The 18981-nt window shown below is 49.1% G+C and overlaps 1 protein-coding gene across 1 annotated transcript; it reads left to right on the forward strand.

Moving 5' to 3' along the window:
* Positions 1–1985: 1985 nt before the first annotated feature.
* LOC134927275 (uncharacterized) lies at positions 1986–18041 on the forward strand. The gene is made up of 3 exons (XM_063921501.1): positions 1986–4344; positions 7108–7686; positions 17834–18041. The coding sequence occupies exon 1, from the start codon at positions 2635–2637 to the stop codon at positions 3886–3888; it is 1254 nt and encodes a 417-aa protein (XP_063777571.1). The 5' UTR covers positions 1986–2634; the 3' UTR covers positions 3889–4344; positions 7108–7686; positions 17834–18041.
* The last annotated feature ends 940 nt before the right edge of the window (positions 18042–18981 follow it).

Genomic DNA, 18981 nt, shown 5'->3' on the forward strand with positions numbered 1-18981 from the left:
TAGTGACCCCTCTGTCAGTATATTCCCTGTAGTGACCCCTCTGTCAGCATATTCCCTGTAGTGACCCCTCTGTCAGCATATTCCCTGTAGTGACACCTCTGTCAGTATATTCCCTGTAGTGACCCCTCTGTCAGTATATTCCCTGTAGTGACCCCTCTGTCAGCATATTCCCTGTAGAGACCCCTCTGTCAGTATATTCCCTGTAGTGACCCCTCTGTCAGTATATTCCCTGTAGTGACCCCTCTGTCAGCATATTCCCTGTAGTGACCCCTCTGTCAGCATATTCCCTGTAGTAACCCCTCTGTCACCATATTCCCCGCAGTGACCCCTCTGTCAGCATATTCCCTGTAGAGACCGCTCTGTCAGCATATTCCCTGTAGTGACCCCTCTGTCAGCATATTCCCTGTAGTGACCCCTCTGTCAGCATATTCCCTGTAGTAACCCCTCTGTCCGCATATTCCCTGTAGTAACCCCTCTGTCAGTATATTCCCTGTAGTAACCCCTCTGTCACCATATTCCCCGTAGAGACCCCTCTGTCAGCATATTCCCTGTAGAGACCGCTCTGTCAGCATATTCCCCGTAGTAACCCCTCTGTCACCATATTCCCCGTAGAGACCCCTCTGTCAGCATATTCCCTGTAGAGACCCCTCTGTCAGCATATTCCCTGTAGTGACCCCTCTGTCAGCATATTCCCTGTAGTGACCCCCCTGTCAGCATATTCCCTGTAGTAACCCCTCTGTCAGCATATTCCCTGTAGAGACCCCTCTGTCACCATATTCCCTGTAGTGACCCCTCTGTCAGCATATTCCCTGTAGAGACCCATCTGTCAGCATATTCCCTGTAGAGACCCCTCTGTCACCATATTCCCCGCAGTGACCCCTCTGTCAGCATACACCATGTAGTGACCGCTCTGTCAGTATATTCCCTGTAGTGACCCCTCTGTCAGCATATTCCCTGTAAAGACCAATCTGTCAGCATATTCCCTGTAGAGACCCCTCTGTCAGCATATTCCTCGTAGTGACCCCTCTGTCAGCATATTCCCCATAGTGACCCCTTTGTTACCATATTCCCCGCAGTGACCCCTCTGTCAGCATATTCCCCGTAGTGACCCCTCTGTCAGCATATTCCCTATAGAGACCCCTCTGTCAGTATATTCCCTGTAGAGACCCCTCTGTCAGCATATTCCCTGTAGTGACCCCTCTGTCAGCATATTCCCTGTAGTGACCCCTCTGTCAGCATATTCCCTGTAGTGACCCCTCTGTCAGCATATTCCCTGTAGTGACCCCCCTGTCAGCATATTCCCTGTAGTAACCCCTCTGTCAGCATATTCCCTGTAGAGACCCCTCTGTCACCATATTCCCTGTAGTGACCCCTCTGTCAGCATATTCCCTGTAGAGACCCATCTGTCAGCATATTCCCTGTAGAGACCCCTCTGTCACCATATTCCCCGCAGTGACCCCTCTGTCAGCATACACCATGTAGTGACCGCTCTGTCAGTATATTCCCTGTAGTGACCCCTCTGTCAGCATATTCCCTGTAAAGACCAATCTGTCAGCATATTCCCTGTAGAGACCCCTCTGTCAGCATATTCCTCGTAGTGACCCCTCTGTCAGCATATTCCCCATAGTGACCCCTTTGTTACCATATTCCCCGCAGTGACCCCTCTGTCAGCATATTCCCCGTAGTGACCCCTCTGTCAGCATATTCCCTATAGAGACCCCTCTGTCAGTATATTCCCTGTAGAGACCCCTCTGTCAGCATATTCCCTGTAGTGACCCCTCTGTCAGCATATTCCCTGTAGTGACCCCTCTGTCAGCATATTCCCTGTAGTAACCCCTCTGTCACCATATTCCCCGCAGTGACCCCTCTGTCAGCATATTCCCTGTAGAGACCGCTCTGTCAGCATATTCCCTGTAGTGACCCCTCTGTCAGCATATTCCCTGTAGTGACCCCTCTGTCAGTGTGAGGAGACCAGGGAAAGGGATGTCTAGGACATGCTTTCATGTTAAAAAGGATAGAGTTAATCCTATGGCCCAAGTTCTGAGTTCTTAAATTGAAGCCCTCAGTCTGCAGAAGTCACACACAGGAAGTATCCCAGAAGCATACAGCAGGGGAGTGTTTCTTTTAGAAAAGCCCTCCTCCTTTCCCTCTGGAAAGACTGACAGCATGATCCACCAATCAGAAAGGAGGAGAGAGAAGGAACCAGCAAGGGGGAATTGTGGGGAGAGGAAGTGGCTGGGAGAAGGAGACTGTGTGTGTGTGGAGGTGATGGTGCACAGCTAGAATCACTGGAGGTTGGGGTGTCGTCCCCTCTCAGTGTCATCAGTGACCAGCCACTCTGTGTGCCCTGCTACAGCTGTCATTACTGCCCAGGACTGGAGGAGATATACAGCAGCTGGTAAGGACTTTGCTGAACTCTGAGTGGACATTATTAGTATAACTCTGCTTGCTGTTCACTGGATTTCTGGGTCTCCCTGAATAAAGATCACCTTGATTTTCATTATAACTGGCTCCACAGTGTGATCCCTGAACCCCAGGATACCCAGGTCACCCGGTATCCTCACATTTGGCGGCAGCGGTGGGATATCACATAGTTCCTGTAGTGTTTCCAGGGAGAGAGTTTCCAGGGAGCTAATGCACAAAAGTATCAGCATGGAGAGTCAGCCAGCAGTTGTGGCCAGCAGTCAAGGGGAGAATGCAATGAGAGAGCAGGAGAAGTTTTACCGTACAGCTCGGAAACCTCACCTACAAGGATTTTGCAGGATGAAGGGAATTACTTATGATGGGACTGAGACCAGGGAAACTCTGGTACTTCGGTTGTTGGAGTGGGATCGGGGGCACCCAGAGGATCCTGACCACCTGAGTGATGATGAAGAGGGACCAACAGGCATTGGTAGTAATTCATCCAATAAGTTACCAGAGTTGACCGATGCCACTCCTGCCATACTGCAGAGCTTGCTGGGGGCGCTAGGCGAAGGTGCGACCCCACAGGAGAGAGCTGGAGTGATCCAAGCTATACTAGGAGTACAAATTCCTGCTGGCAGTGGAATTCCGGAGTCCCCCCGAAGTTTTGAACAAGAGAAGCGACGCTTGGGATTTAAGGATGTTCCCACATTTCGGGAAAATGAAACAGACATTGACACTCACCTCCAGATCTTTGAAAATCTCATGGGGGTGCATGGAATAGAGCCAGCTGACTGGCCAAAGTACTTGGGGCCAAGTCTCACTGGCAGGGCTCTGGAAGCCTATCGGGCCCTAACCCCCCAGGAATGTGGAGTCTATGCCTTTATAAAGAAAGCATTGCTTGCTAAGTTCCAGATAACTGCAGAATCTTATCGTCTTAAATTCAGGACACTGAATAAAGGTGGAACTGATTCCTACCAAGAGTTTGCTAGTCAGCTACGGCAAGCCTGTGGGAAATGGCTTGAAGGAAGACAGGCCTCCACTGTGGAGCAGATTGTCAACTTATTTGTGGTAGAACAGCTAATGATTAAGATGGCACCAGAGGTACGGGAGTGGGTCGCAGACAGGAAGCCCAGTACACCTGAACAAGCTGCGGAATGGGCTGATGAATATATAGCCAATCGTCCGCAATGGAGAATCTTCAGTGCAGCAGGCGGTACAAGAAACCCACGAGTGGAGAAGCTCTCTGATAAAGAACCGCAAGTCAAAGATAGTAATAAAGGAGGCCCTATCAAAAACATCACTTATCAGCCACCCAGATTCAGAGTGGCTAACCCAGAACCTCGGAAGTGTTATCGCTGCAATCAACCAGGACACGTGCTTAGGGACTGTCCACGCACAAGAGGGCCATTCCCTGGGGCTAGACCGGCTCCAGTCTCTGTGGTATGTTACCCCACGGAGGAGTATGGTGAAGAGGTCGTCTAGTCAGATATGGATGGGATGATGGGTGGGGTGTATATTGTGGACTTGGTTCTGGGGGAGGAGAAGGCGACTCCCTGGAATATGCGAGGGCACCTACAGACTGTGATAGCGGAGAACCAGCAGGTACAGGGCCTACGAGACTCTGGGGCCTCACTTACGTTGATTGAGCCAGACCTGATTCCTGCCTCCCAGGTGATACCTGGACAGTATGTGCGAATTGCCACTGCCGGGGGACAACAGGCCGATATTCCTGTTGCCAAGATACATCTGGACTGGGGAGCTGACCAAGGAATCGTGGAAGTCGGAGTACTCAAGGGGCTACCAGCCAAGGTAATCCTCGGGAATGATCTGGGACAAGGACTAGTGACACGCTTCGTCCAGGTGGTAACCAGAAGCCAAACACGAAGAGAGGTGACCCAGGCTACAGATATGGTCCAGAATCAGCCTACCCAGACAATGGTGAGTGACTCTAGTTCATTGTCCAGTACTTTAGAGGTAGACTTGGGGGAGGTGGACCGGAGTGAGTTCCGACAGGCCCAACGGACTGACCCCTCCCTGAGCAAATTGAGGAGTGCAGCCGAACTGGGGTTGGAAACAGCTGATAGAAGTAAGATAGTGTGGGAAGAGGAATTACTGTACCGAGTGGTCATCCCTCGGCCCGGACAGGAAGCAGTCATGCCTACTAAACAGTTGGTGGTACCTACACAATACAGAGCACAATTACTAGCTCTTGCCCACGACATCCCTGCAGCTGGCCATTTTGGCACCCGGAAAACATTGGCCCGACTGTTGCGGAATTTCTTCTGGCCACGGATTTCTAGAGATGTTAAGCAGTATCGGGACACCTGTGATACCTGTCAGAGACTGGGAAAGCCCCAACAGAAAGCTTTTCTGCACCCATTACCTATTATAGGGGAGCCATTTGCCCGTGTTGCCATAGACCTAGTTGGACCATTAGCTATTCCCAGTCACACGGGCAAGAAGTACATCTTGACCCTGGTGGACTTTACGACACGTTACCCTGAAGCCGTGGCCCTGTCATCCATTGACACGGAACATGTTGCGCAAGCACTGACGGACATATTCAGTCGGGTCGGATATCCACAGGAAGTCGTCACAGACCAAGGGCCTCAATTCCAAGGTGAACTAATGCAAACCCTGTGGGAAAAGTGGGGAGTTCGGCCTCTTCGGACCACCCCTTATCATCCGCAGACCAATGGACTTTGTGAAAGATTCAATGGAACGCTGAAAAGACTCCTACAAGCTTACGTACAGTCCGAGGGGAGGGACTGGGAGAGAGCCCTGTAACAGCTTCTATTTGCTTATCGGGAAGTTACACAAGCATCTACCGGATATTCCCCGTTTGAACTTCTGTACGGCCGGAAAGTGCGGGGGCCCCTAGACCTGGTCAAAGAGAGTTGGGAGGGAACTTTCCAAGAACACCAGCAGCCCATTTTACAATATGTAGAGAACATGCGGAATCGGATGAGAAGATTGCTACAGTTAACCCAAGAGCATCTCCGGGAATCACAAGAGAAACAAAGGGAATGGTACGATGCCCACGCTCAAGACCGTGAGTTGAATCCAGGGCAAAAGGTCATGGTGCTTATCCCAGTGCGTAGAAACAAACTGCAAGCCACCTGGGATGGACCGTATACAGTGGTAAGGCGTACCGGACCGGTCAATTATGTGATCGCCCTGGATAAGGGAGGGAAGCGCCTACGCACCTTCCATATAAATAGAATTAAAGCTTATAGAGATCGTCAAGTAGCGGCCATGATGGTATGTTGCCCTCCGATGGAGACACCAGAAACTGATCCATTGCCTGACCTTTTGGGAGCTGCTAAAGAGAATAAGGGAGTGGAATCAGTCCAGGTGGGACTACAATTGAATACGGCACAGCAGCAAGAGATGCAGAGGATCTTAGAGGCTGAACAAGCCCAGTTTTCATGTCAACCTGGTCGAACTCACCTGACCACTCACCATGTGGACACTGGGAACAGTAAGCCCATCCGACAAGTCGCTTACCGAATGACCCCAGATGTTATGAGACAGGTGAAGACTGAGATTAAAGAGATGCTAGCTTTGGGGGTCATTGTGCCATCTAAAAGCCCATGGGCCGCTGGGGTCGTGTTGGTTCCCAAGAAAGATGGGAGTACACGGTTTTGCGTGGACTATCGCAAATTGAATGAAGTAACCATAACTGATGCTTACCCTATGCCCCGTATTGACGAGCTACTGGACCGGATTGGAGGGGCCAAGTTCGTCTCAACGCTGGACTTAAGCAAGGGTTACTGGCAAATCCCACTTACCAAAGAAGCCCAGGAGCGTTCTGCCTTCATCACACCCATAGGACTCTTTGAGTGTACTACCATGCCTTTCGGGATGAAGAACGCCCCTGCCACCTTCCAGCGAATGGTGAATGACCTACTGGAGGGATGTCAAGACTTTGCACAAGCCTACCTTGATGATATCGCCATCTTCAGCCATACCTGGGCAGACCATTTAACTCATGTGGCAGAAGTGCTCAAAAGGATCAGACAGGCCGGGCTCACCATACGCCCAGATAAATGTCAGATGGGGATGGCTGAGGTTCAGTACCTAGGACATCGGGTTGGAGGAGGATCTATTAGACCAGAACCGGCAAAGGTGGAGGCTATTGTCAACTGGCCCCGACCTGTCAATCAGAAGCAAGTGCGGGCCTTCCTTGGGGTTGCTGGCTATTACAGAAAATTTATACCACATTACAGCACCGTGGCCAAGGCCCTAACGGACTTGACCAAAAAGAGATATGCTCGGAAGATCGAATGGACTGTTGAGTGTGAGCAAGCCTTCACCATCTTAAAAGACACGCTGACTCGAGCCCCAGTGTTGGCTGCCCCTGACTACCATAAAAAGTTTATTGTGCAGACAGACGCTTCGGGGTGTGGACTTGGGGCAGTGTTGTGCCAGGTGGGAGAAGATGGTAGGGAACACCCAATTGTGTATCTATCTCGTAAGTTAGCTGACCGAGAGATAGCCTATGCCACTATTGAGAAGGAGTGTCTAGCCATAGTCTGGGCCTTAAAGAAACTACAACCTTATCTCTATGGTAAAGAATTCACTGTTATTACTGACCATAACCCATTAAATTGGCTAAACAGAACCTCAGGGGAAAATGGGAGGTTGTTGAGGTGGAGTTTGGCGTTACAAGGTTTCAACTTTTCTATTTCTCACAAAAAGGGACGAGACCATCACAATGCTGACGGGTTATCCAGACGTGAGGAAACAAATGCCAGACTTCGCAGACCTTCGGGCCGAGACAACAGTCAGGACTCCAACATTGGCATCATGCCTGTCTCCTCGATTTAAGAAGGGGGAGGTATGTGAGGAGACCAGGGAAAGGGATGTCTAGGACATGCTTTCATGTTAAAAAGGATAGAGTTATTCCTTTGGCCCAAGTTCTGAGTTCTTAAATTGAAGCCCTCAGTCTGCAGAAGTCACACACAGGAAGTATCCCAGAAGCATACAGCAGGGGAGTGTTTCTTTTAGAAAAGCCCTCCTCCTTCCCCTCTGGAAAGACTGACAGCATGATCCACCAATCAGAAAGGAGGAGAGAGAAGGAACCAGCAAGGGGGAATTGTGGGGAGAGGAAGTGGCTGGGAGAAGGAGACTGTGTGTGTGTGGAGGTGATGGTGCACAGCTAGAATCACTGGAGGTTGGGGTGTCGTCCCCTCTCAGTGTCATCAGTGACCAGCCACTCTGTGTGCCCTGCTACAGCTGTCATTACTGCCCAGGACTGGAGGAGATATACAGCAGCTGGTAAGGACTTTGCTGAACTCTGAGTGGACATTATTAGTATAACTCTGCTTGCTGTTCACTGGATTTCTGGGTCTCCCTGAATAAAGATCACCTTGATTTTCATTATAACTGGCTCCACAGTGTGATCCCTGAACCCCAGGATACCCAGGTCACCCGGTATCCTCACAGTCAGCATATTCCCTGTAGTAACCCCTCTGTCAGCATATTCCCTGTAGTAACCCCTCTGTCAGTATATTCCCTGTAGTAACCCCTCTGTCACCATATTCCCCGTAGAGACCCCTCTGTCAGCATATTCCCTGTAGAGACCGCTCTGTCAGCATATTCCCTGTAGTAACCCCTCTGTCACCATATTCCCCGTAGAGACCCCTCTGTCAGCATATTCCCTGTAGTGACCCCTCTGTCAGCATATTCCCTGTAGTGACCCCTCTGTCAGCATATTCCCTGTAGTGACCCCTCTGTCAGCATATTCCCTGTAGTGACCCCTCTGTCAGCATATTCCCTGTAGTAACCCCTCTGTCAGCATATTCCCTGTAGAGACCCCTCTGTCACCATATTCCCTGTAGTGACCCCTCTGTCAGCATATTCCCTGTAGAGACCCATCTGTCAGCATATTCCCTGTAGAGACCCCTCTGTCACCATATTCCCCGCAGTGACCCCTCTGTCAGCATACACCATGTAGTGACCGCTCTGTCAGTATATTCCCTGTAGTGACCCCTCTGTCAGCATATTCCCTGTAAAGACCAATCTGTCAGCATATTCCCTGTAGAGACCCCTCTGTCAGCATATTCCTCGTAGTGACCCCTCTGTCAGCATATTCCCCATAGTGACCCCTTTGTTACCATATTCCCCGCAGTGACCCCTCTGTCAGCATATTCCCCGTAGTGACCCCTCTGTCAGCATATTCCCTATAGAGACCCCTCTGTCAGTATATTCCCTGTAGAGACCCCTCTGTCAGCATATTCCCTGTAGTAACCCCTCTGTCAGCATATTCCCTGTAGTAACCCCTCTGTCAGCATATTCCCTGTAGTGACCCCTCTGTCAGCATATTCCCTGTAGTGACCCCTCTGTCAGTATATTCCCTGTAGAGACCCCTCTGTCAGCATATTCCCTGTAGTAACCCCTCTGTCAGCATATTCCCCGTAGAGACCCCTCTGTCACCATATTCCCTGTAGTGACCCCTCTGTCAGCATATTCCCTGTAGAGACCCATCTGTCAGCATATTCCCTGTAGAGACCCCTCTGTCACCATATTCCCCGCAGTGACCCCTCTGTCAGCATACACCATGTAGTGACCCCTCTGTCAGCAATGCATATTCCCTGTAAAGACCAATCTGTCAGCATATTCCCTATAGAGACCCCTCTGTCAGCATATTCCTCGTAGTGACCCCTCTGTCAGCATATTCCCCATAGTGACCCCTTTGTTACCATATTCCCCGTAGTGACCCCTCTGTCAGCATATTCCCCGTAGTGACCCCTCTGTCAGCATATTCCCTATAGAGACCCCTCTGTCAGTATATTCCTCGTAGTGACCCCTCTGTCAGCATATTCCCCATAGTGACCCCTTTGTTACCATATTCCCCGCAGTGACCCCTCTGTCAGCATATCCCCTGTAGAGATCCCCTTGTCAGCATATTCCCCGTAGTGACCGCTCTGTCAGCATATCCCCTGTAGAGATCCCCTTGTCAGCATATTCCCCGTAGTGACCGCTCTGTCAGCATATTCCCTGTAGAGACCCCCTTATCTGTATGTTGCCTGCAGTTTTGCCCCCTTGCTTGCATTTGCCCTAGAGTGCCCTCCCCAACACCCCCCTCCCCCTCACCTTTATCATGGTTACTGAGCCTCCTCCTCCCAATCTGTATGTTCCTAACAGGGCTCCTATTCCCCTAATCTTAGTGCTCCCTGCTCCTCCCAGAAGTTAACGTACTCACCATAGTAGAAATTGTAGCGTCTAGTTTCTCTTCGTGGAGAGAACCTTTCCCATATCCTCCTGGGTCCATGTCACAATCTATTTGGAATAGAAAAGTGTGGCAAGCGAAGCGAGCCCGCGTGGGTCCAATGCTGCATAGACAAAAAAAATTACCCCAAACGAACGGAGAACAAAGAAAACATTTAGGAGCTGTAAGGGCGGAAGTTCTCTCCTGCCCTCTCGTTTTGTCATGTCCAGGTAACATAGACACAACCTTGTAGAAATACCTCCTTCCTTCCCTCCTTCGCACAGTCTCGGCTCCTCTCTGACAGGCAGCATGACTCATCTGCACTTCCTGTCCTGATGCTGCCGAGGGATGAGTCACTGCTGCAGCCGGGCAGCCTCGTCTATGTCTTCCTTCTTGTGTGCCTCCTACAGCCAGCCATGTACATGCAGAGCGCGGCTGCGGGTGGCCCTGGACCCCGTCCTGCCATTGCTGCTCACACTTGCTCTGAGTGCCAGCCACAGCAGGGTTCTGGGTAGCAGTGGCTAGCCTTTAAGGATTGGATTCCAGGCATTATTCATTGCGTCTCCCGTGCAGGCCCCGGCATGTAAGGACCCAGACATGCACAGTTTTCCATCCTGCCTATATATGCGTCCCCATTTCAGGGATGGATTTCGGGGCCCCTTGGCCCCCTGATGATGGTTATGTATTAATTTTTAGCTTTGCTTGCACTAGCGACCATGGGGTCATTCCGAGTTGATCGCTCGCTAGCAGTTTTTAGCAGCCATGCAAACGCTATGCCACCTACCACTGGGAGTGTATTTTAGCTTAGCAGAAGTGCGAACGAATGGATCGCAGAGCGGCTACAAAAAAATGTTGTGCAGTTTCAGAGTAGCTTCAGACCTACTTAGCGCTTGCGATCACTTCAGACCATTCAGTTCCTGATTTGACGTCAAGAACACGCCCTGCGTTCGCCCAGCCATGCCTGCATTTTTCCGATCACTCCCTGAAAATGGTCAGTTGACACCCAGAAATGCCCACTTCATGTCAATCACTCTGCGGCCGGCAGTGCGACTGAAATGCTTCGCTAGACACTGTGAAAAACTGCATAGTTCGTTGTAATAGTACTCCACGCGTGCGCATTGCGTCACATACGCATGTGCAGAAGTGCTGTTTCTCTAACGTCCTAAGTGGATGCTGGGGACTCCGTAAGGACCATGGGGAATAGCGGCTCCGCAGGAGACTGGGCACATCTAAAGAAAGCTTTAGGACTAACTGGTGTGCACTGGCTCCTCCCCCTATGACCCTCCTCCAAGCCCCAGTTAGATTTCTGTGCCCGACGAGAAGGGTGCACACTAGGGGCTCTCCTGAGCTTCTTAGTGAAAGTTTTAGTTTAGTTTTGTTATTTTCAGTGAGACCTGCTGGCAACAGGCTCACTGCATCGAGGGACTAAGGGGAGAAGAAGCGAACTCACCTGCGTGCAGAGTGGATTGGGCTTCTTGGCTACTGGACATTAGCTCCAGAGGGACGATCACAGGCCCAGCCTGGATGGGTCCCGGAGCCGCGCCGCCGGCCCCCTTACAGAGCCAGAAGAGCGAAGAGGTCCGGAAAAATCGGCGGCAGAAGACGTTCCTGTCTTCAATAAGGTAGCGCACAGCACTGCAGCTGTGCGCCATTGCTCTCAGCACACTTCATACTCCGGTCACTGAGGGTGCAGGGCACTGGGGGGGGGCGCCCTGAGACGCAATAAAACATGATAAAAATACCTTACATGGCAAAAAATACATCACATATAGCTCCTGGGCTATATGGATGCATTTAACCCCTGCCAGAATATACAGAAAAACGGGAGATAAGGCCGCCGAAAAGGGGGCGGAGCCTATCTCCTCAGCACACTGGCGCCATTTTCCCTCACAGCTCAGTTGGAGGGAAGCTCCCTGGCCCTTCCCTGCAGTCACTACACTACAGAAAGGGTTAAAAAAAGAGAGGGGGGCACTAATTAGGCGCAGTATTAAAACATACAGCAGCTATAAGGGGAAAAACACTTATATAAGGTTATCCCTGTATATATATATAGCGCTCTGGTGTGTGCTGGCATACTCTCCCTCTGTCTCCCCAAAGGGCTAGTGGGGTCCTGTCCTCTATCAGAGCATTCCCTGTGTGTGTGCTGTGTGTCGGTACGTTTGTGTCGACATGTATGAGGAGAAAAATGATGTGGAGACGGAGCAGAGTGTCTGTAACAGTGATGTCACCACCTAGGGGGTCGACACCTGAGTGGATGTACTGTTGAAAATTACGTGACAGTGTCAGCTCTGTATAAAAAAACAGTGGTTGACATGAGACAGCCGGCTACTCAGCTTGTGCCTGTCCAGACGTCTCATAGGCCGTCAGGGGCTCTAAAGCGCCCGTTACCTCAGATGGCAGATACAGACGCCGACACGGATACTGACTCCTGTGTCGACGGTGAAGAGACAACCGTGATTTCCAGTAGGGCCACACGTTACATGATTGAGACAATGGAAAATGTTTTATACATTTCTGATAATACGAGTACCACCAAAAAGGGGTATTATGTTCGGTGAGGAAAAAACTACCTGTAGTTTTCCTGAATCTGAGAAATAAAATGAGGTGTGTGATGATGCGTGGGTTTCCCCCCGATAACAATTGATAATTTCTTAAAAAGTATTGGTGTATACCCTTTCCCGCCAGAGGTTAGGGTGCGTTGGGAAACACCCCCTAGGGGGGATAAGGCGCTCACACGCTTGTAAGAACAAGGGCTCTACCCTCTCATGAGATGGCCGCCCTTAAGGATCCTGCTGATAGAAAGCAGGAGGGTATCCAAAAATGTATTCACACACATACTGGTGTTATACTGCGACCAGCAATCGCCTCAGCCTGGAGGTGCAGTGCTGGGTTGGCATGGTCGGATTCCCTGACTGGAAATATTGATATCCTAGATAAGGATAGTATATTATTGCCTATAGAGCATTTAAAAGATGCATTTCTATATATGCATGATGCACAGCGGAATATTTGCCGACTGGCATCAAGTATAAGTGCGTTGTCCAATTCTACCAGTAAAATGGTCAGGTGATGCGGATTCCAAACGGCATTGGGAAGTATTGCCTTTGAAAAGGGACATTTGGGGTCGGTCTTTTAGACCTGGTGGCCACGGCAACAACTGGGAAATCCACGTTTGTACCCCAGGTCGCCTCTCAAAATAAGACGCCGTATTATCAGGCGCAGTCCTTTGTTGGCAAGCGGACAAAAGGTTCCTCTTTTCTGCTCGTGACAGAGGGAGAGGAAAAAGGCTGAAGAGATTAGCCAGTTCCCAGGAACAGAAACCCTTTCCCGCCTCTGCCAAGCCCTCAGTATGACGCTAGGGCCTTACAAGCTCAGGCACGGTGGGGGCCCGTTCTCAATGAATTTCAGTGTGCAGTGGGCTCACTCGCAAGTAGACCCCTGGATCCTTCAGGTAATATCTCAAGGGTACATATTGGAATTCGAGACGTCTCCCCCTCGCCGTTTCCAAAAGTCGGCTTTACCGACGTCTCCCTCTGACAGGGAGGCAGTTTTGGAAGCCATTCACAAGCTGTATTCCCAGCAGGTGATAATCAAGGTACCCCTCCTGCAACAGGGAACGGGGTATTATTCCACACTATTGTGGTACCGAAGCCAGACGGCTCGGTGAGACCGATTCTAAATCTAAATCTAAAATCTAAAATCTTTGAACACTTACATACAGAGGTTCAAATTCAAGATTGAGTCACTCAGAGCAGTGATTGCGAACCTGGAAGAAGGGGACTACATGATGTCTCGGGACATCAAGGATGCTTACCTTCATGTCAAAATTTACCCTTCTCACCAAGGGTACCTCAGGTTATGGTACAGAACTGTCACTATCAGTTCAGACGCTGCCGTAGGGATGGTCCACGGCACCCCGGGTCTTTACCAAGGTAATGGCCGAAATGATATCCCTTCGAAGGAAGGGAATTTTAGTTATCCCTTACTTGGACGATTCCCTGATAAGGGTAAGATCCAGGGAACAGTTGGAAGTCGGTGTAGCACTATCTCAGGTAGTGTTGCGGCAGCACGATTGGATTCTCAATATTCCAAAATCGCAGCTGGTTCCGACGACTTGTCTTCTGTTTCCTAGGGATGTTCCTGGACACAGTCCAGAAAAAAGGTGTTTCTCCCGGAAGAGAAAGCCAGGGAGTTATCCGAGCTAGTCAGGAACCTCCTAAAACCGAACCAAGTCTCAGTGCATCAATGCACAAGGGTTCTGGGTAAAAATGGTGGCTTCCTACGAAGCAATCCCATTCGTTAGATTCCACGCAAGAACTATCCAGTGGAACCTACTGGACAAATGGTCCGGGTCGCATTTTCAGATGCATCAGCGGATAACCCTGTCACCAAGGACAAGGGTATCCATCCTGTGGTGGTTGCAGAGTGCTCATCTTCTAGAGGGCCGCAGATTCGGCATTCAGGACTGGGTCCTGGTGACCACGGATGCCAGCCTGCGAGGCTGGGGAGCAGTCACACAGGGAAGGAATATCCAGGGCTTAGGGTCAAGCCTGGATACATCACTTCACATAAATATCCTGAAGCTAAGGGCCATTTACAATGCTCTAAGCTTAGCAAGACCTCTGCTTCAAGGTCAGCCGGTGTTGATCCAGTCGGACAACATCATGGCAGTCACCCACGTAAACAGACAGGGTGGCACAAGAAGCAGGAGGGCAATGGCAGAAGCTGCAGGGATTCTTCGCTGGGCGGAAAATCATGTGATAGCACTGTCAACAGTATTCATTCCGGGAGTGGACAACTGGGAAGCAGACTTCCTCAGCACGACCTCCACCCGGGAGAGTTGGGACTTTACCCAGAAGTCGTCCACATGATTAAAAAACTCGACAGGTATTGCGCCAGGTCAAGAGACCCTCAGGCAATAGTTGTAGACGCTCTGGTAACACCGTGGGTGTACCAGTCAGTGTATGTGTTCCCTCCTCTGCCTCTCATACCCAAGGTACTGAGATTGATAAGATGGAGAGGAGAAAGCACTATATTCGTGGCTCCGGATTGGCCAAGAAGGACTTGGTAACCGGAACTTCAAGAGATGCTCACGGAGGATCCGTGGCCTCTACCTCTAAGAAGGGACCTGCTCCAGCAAGGACCCTGTCTGTTCCAAGACTTACCGCGGCTGCGTTTGACGGCATGCCGGTTGAACACCGGATCCTGAAGGAAAAAAGGCATTCCGGATGAAGTCATCCATATCCTGATCTAAAGCCAGGAAGGATGTAACCGCAAAAACATTATCACCGCAATTGGCGAAAATATGTTGCGTAGTGCGAGGCCAGTAAGGCCCGACGGAGGAAATTCAACTGGGTCGATTCCTACATTTCCTGCAAACAGGAGTGTCTATGGGCCTGAAATTGGGGTCCATTAAGGTTCAGATTTCGGCCCTGTCAATTTTCTTCCAAAAAAGAACTAGCTTCAGTCCCTGAAGTTTAGACGTTTGTAAAAGGGGTACTGCATATACAGCCTCCTTTTGTGCCTCCAGTGGCAATTTGGGATCTCAATGTAGTTTGGGTTCCAAAAGTCACATTGGTTTGAACCACTTAAATCTGTGGAGTTAAAATATCTCACATGGAAAGTGGTCATGCTGTTGGCCCTGGCCTGGGCCAGGCGCGTGTCAGAATTGGCGGCTTTATCCTGTAAAAGCCCTTATCTGATTTTCCATTCGGACAGGGCGGAATTGAGGACTCGTCCTCAGTTTCTCCCTAAGGTGGTTCCAGCGTTTTCACCTGAACCAACCTATTGTGGTGCCTGAGGCTACTAGGGACTTGGAGGAATCCAAGTTGCTGGATGTTGTCAGGGCCCTGAAAATATTCCAGGACGGCTGGAGTCAGGAAATCTGACTCGCTGTTTATCCTGTATGCACCCAACAAGCTGGGTGCTCCTGCTTCTAAGCAGACTATTGCTCGTTGGATTTGTAGTACAATTCAGCTTGCACATTCTGTGGCAGGCCTGCCACAGCTAAAATCTGTAAAAGCCCATTCCACAAGGAAAGTGGGCTCATCTTGGGCAGCTGCCCGAGGGGTCTCGGCTTTACAACTTTGCCGAGCAGCTACTTGGTCAGGGGCAAACACGTTTGCTAAATTCTACAAATTTGATACCCTGGCTGAGGAGGACCTGGAGTTCTCTCATTCGGTGCTGCAGAGTCATCCGCACTCTCCCGCCCGTTTGGGAGCTTTGGTATAATCCCCATGGTCCTTACGGAGTCCCCAGCATCCACTTAGGACGTTAGAGAACATAAGAATTTACTTACCGATAATTCTATTTCTCATAGTCCGTAGTGGATGCTGGGCGCCCATCCCAAGTGCGGATTGTCTGCAATACTTGTACATAGTTATTGTTACAAAAATCGGGTTATTATTGTTGGGAGCCATCTTTTCAGAGGCTCCTCTGTTATCATACTGTTAACTGGGTTCAGATCACAAGTTATACGGTGTGATTGGTGTGGCTGGTATGAGTCTTACCCGGGATTCAAAATCCTTCCTTATTGTGTACGCTCGTCCGGGCACAGTATCCTAACTGAGGCTTGGAGGAGGGTCATAGGGGGAGGAGCCAGTGCACACCAGTTAGTCCTAAAGCTTTCTTTAGATGTGCCCAGTCTCCTGCGGAGCCGCTATTCCCCATGGTCCTTACGGAGTCCCCAGCATCCACTACGGACTATGAGAAATAGAATTATCGGTAAGTAAATTCTTATTTTATTTTGCCTCATCGCTGCACAGCGAACGAATGCAGCTAGCGAACAACGCGGAATGACCACCCATGTCTCTATTAAAGCTTAAGTGGTAGTAAACTAAAAATTACAGATGAACATTGGATTTTTCAAGAGAAGTGGTAATTGGACTATTTTTGCTGTGAATTAAGAGATAAAGTGATTTGCTTAGTGTGGAATAATGCCATCTGTTTTCCAAAGCTGTATAACATCAGGCTTCACCACGAGCAACATAAACTAAAATATGCCCAGTCTAAAGGATTAATGAGACAAGATATGTTAAGAGTTAAAGTCAGGACTAAAACAACAGTTTATATTTACCAGATTAACATAAGAAACTGCTGTACGTGCAAGCTACAGATTGTTGGAGCTAATAGCCAAACACTCAAAACCTTTCACTGAAGGTGATTTTATAAAACATCTGATAAAAGCCGCAGAAATTGTTTCTCCGGGTAGTGTGAAGGCTTTTCTAGGTATTCTATTGTCTCAAAATACGGTTGCTGAAAGAGTAAAGCTGGCAATACACTAGGTCGACATTGCGTACGAATGTACAATTTAGATGCATCGTATGATGCATTGTGTGTTTTGTGTATAATTACGATGCATTGTTCGGCCCCGTGGGTCAAATGTCGCATCCACAGATCATACGTGCAGCACATATTGGGGGAAATTTTGAGTTGATCGCAGCAGCAAATTTGTTAGCAGTTGGGCAAAACCATGTGCACTGCAGGGGGGGGCAGATGTAACATGTGCAGAGAGAGTTAGATTTGGGTGGGGTGTCTTCAAACTGAAATCTAAATTTCAGTGTAAAAATAAAGCAGCCAGTATTTACCCTGCACAGAAACAAAATAACCCACCCAAATCTAACTCTCTCTGCAAATGTTATATCTGCCCCCCCTGCAGTGCACATGGTTTTACCGAACGGCTAACAAATTTGATGCTGCGATCAACTCAGAATTACCCCCATTATGCGCCGTCATTGTATGAACATCGTACCTTTTTTAATGCACATACAATGCCTCGTATACGATCAGCATCATATTTGAGTGGCATTTCCTTCTAGGTGATCACGTGCTTTTTGTTAGACACAAAATCATTTGATAGATTGTATGCTTCATCGTATGCACATAAAACTCCAAATCATGTGCTAGGTGCTCCCGGGGGTATTGAAGAGGAATCGTATGAGGAATTGGATCGAATGCTGGTCGTCCTAATATATGGCCAGCATAAATAATTTGGCCTGCAATATAAGTGAACAGATCGAAATAAAAGCATCATGCTTCAACGCTTTTTCGATTGCTTGTGACAAGAGTACAGACATTGGTTGCGCAGCTCAGTTAGCTGTGTTTCTTCCTGCTTGCGATGTGAAATTCAATATTTTTGAGGAATTATTAGAAATGGCACCACTGCATGACGCAACAACTGGAGATGTATTTAATTCTGTTTATGTTCTTCTGCAGAAATATGATCTAGCTTTATCAAAGCCTACTTCTGTCACGACGGATGGAGCCCTTCCATGATGGGAAAAAGCAATGGTTTTGTGAGAAAAGAAAGTGAATGAAACTTGTGACAGTCCTAATTTCCATCGCTTGTAACTTCATTACACACCAAGAAGGTTAATGCTCAAACGTTATTAAGATGGAAACTGTAATAAAACCCATAAAAACAGCTATTCATTTTATAAGATTACGTGGTTAAAACCAGCATCAATTTCCCGCTTTTTAAAAAGATTTAGAAAGCGAATAATAAGATTTTAAACCTACCGGTAAATCTTTTTCTCCTAGTCCGTAGAGGATGCTGGGGACTCCATAAGGACCATGGGGAATAGACGGGCTCCGCAGGAGACATGGGCACTAAAAAAGAACTTTAGGTATGGGTGTGCACTGGCTCCTCCCTCTATGCCCCTCCTCCAGACCTCAGTTAGAGAAACTGTGCCCAGAGGAGACGGACAGTACGAGGAAAGGATTTTGGAAATCCAAGGGCAAGATTCATACCAGCCACACCATTCACACCGTATAACATGGAATATACGAACCAGTCAACAGTATAAAACAAAAACAGTATCAGTCCGAGACTGATCCAAACTGCAACAGAACCCTTATATAAGCAACAACTATATACAAGTCTTGCAGGATGTTGTCCGCACTGGGACGGGCGCCCAGCATCCTCTATGGACTAGGAGAAAAAGATTTACCGGTAGGTTTAAAATCTTATTTTCTCTTACATCCTAGAGGATGCTGGGGACTCCGTAAGGACCATGGGGATTATACCAAAGCTCCAAAACGGGCGGGAGAGTGCGGATGACTCTGCAGCACCGAATGAGCAAACATGAGGTCCTCCTCAGCCAGGGTATCAAACTTGTAAAATTTTGCAAAAGTGTTTGAACCCGACCAAGTCGCCGCTCAACAAAGCTGTAATGCCGAGACACCTCGGGCAGCCGCCCAAGAAGAGCCCACCTTCCTAGTGGAATGGGCCTTTACCGAATTTGGTAACGGCAATCCAGCCGTAGAATGAGCCTGCTGAATCGTGTTACAGATCCAGCGAGCAATAGTCTGCTTAGAAGTAGGAGCGCCAACCTTGTTGGCTGCATACAGGATAAACAGGGCAT

This window comes from Pseudophryne corroboree, chromosome 5 (genome assembly GCF_028390025.1).
Source record: "Pseudophryne corroboree isolate aPseCor3 chromosome 5, aPseCor3.hap2, whole genome shotgun sequence".
Classification (NCBI taxonomy): Eukaryota; Metazoa; Chordata; class Amphibia; order Anura; family Myobatrachidae; genus Pseudophryne; species Pseudophryne corroboree.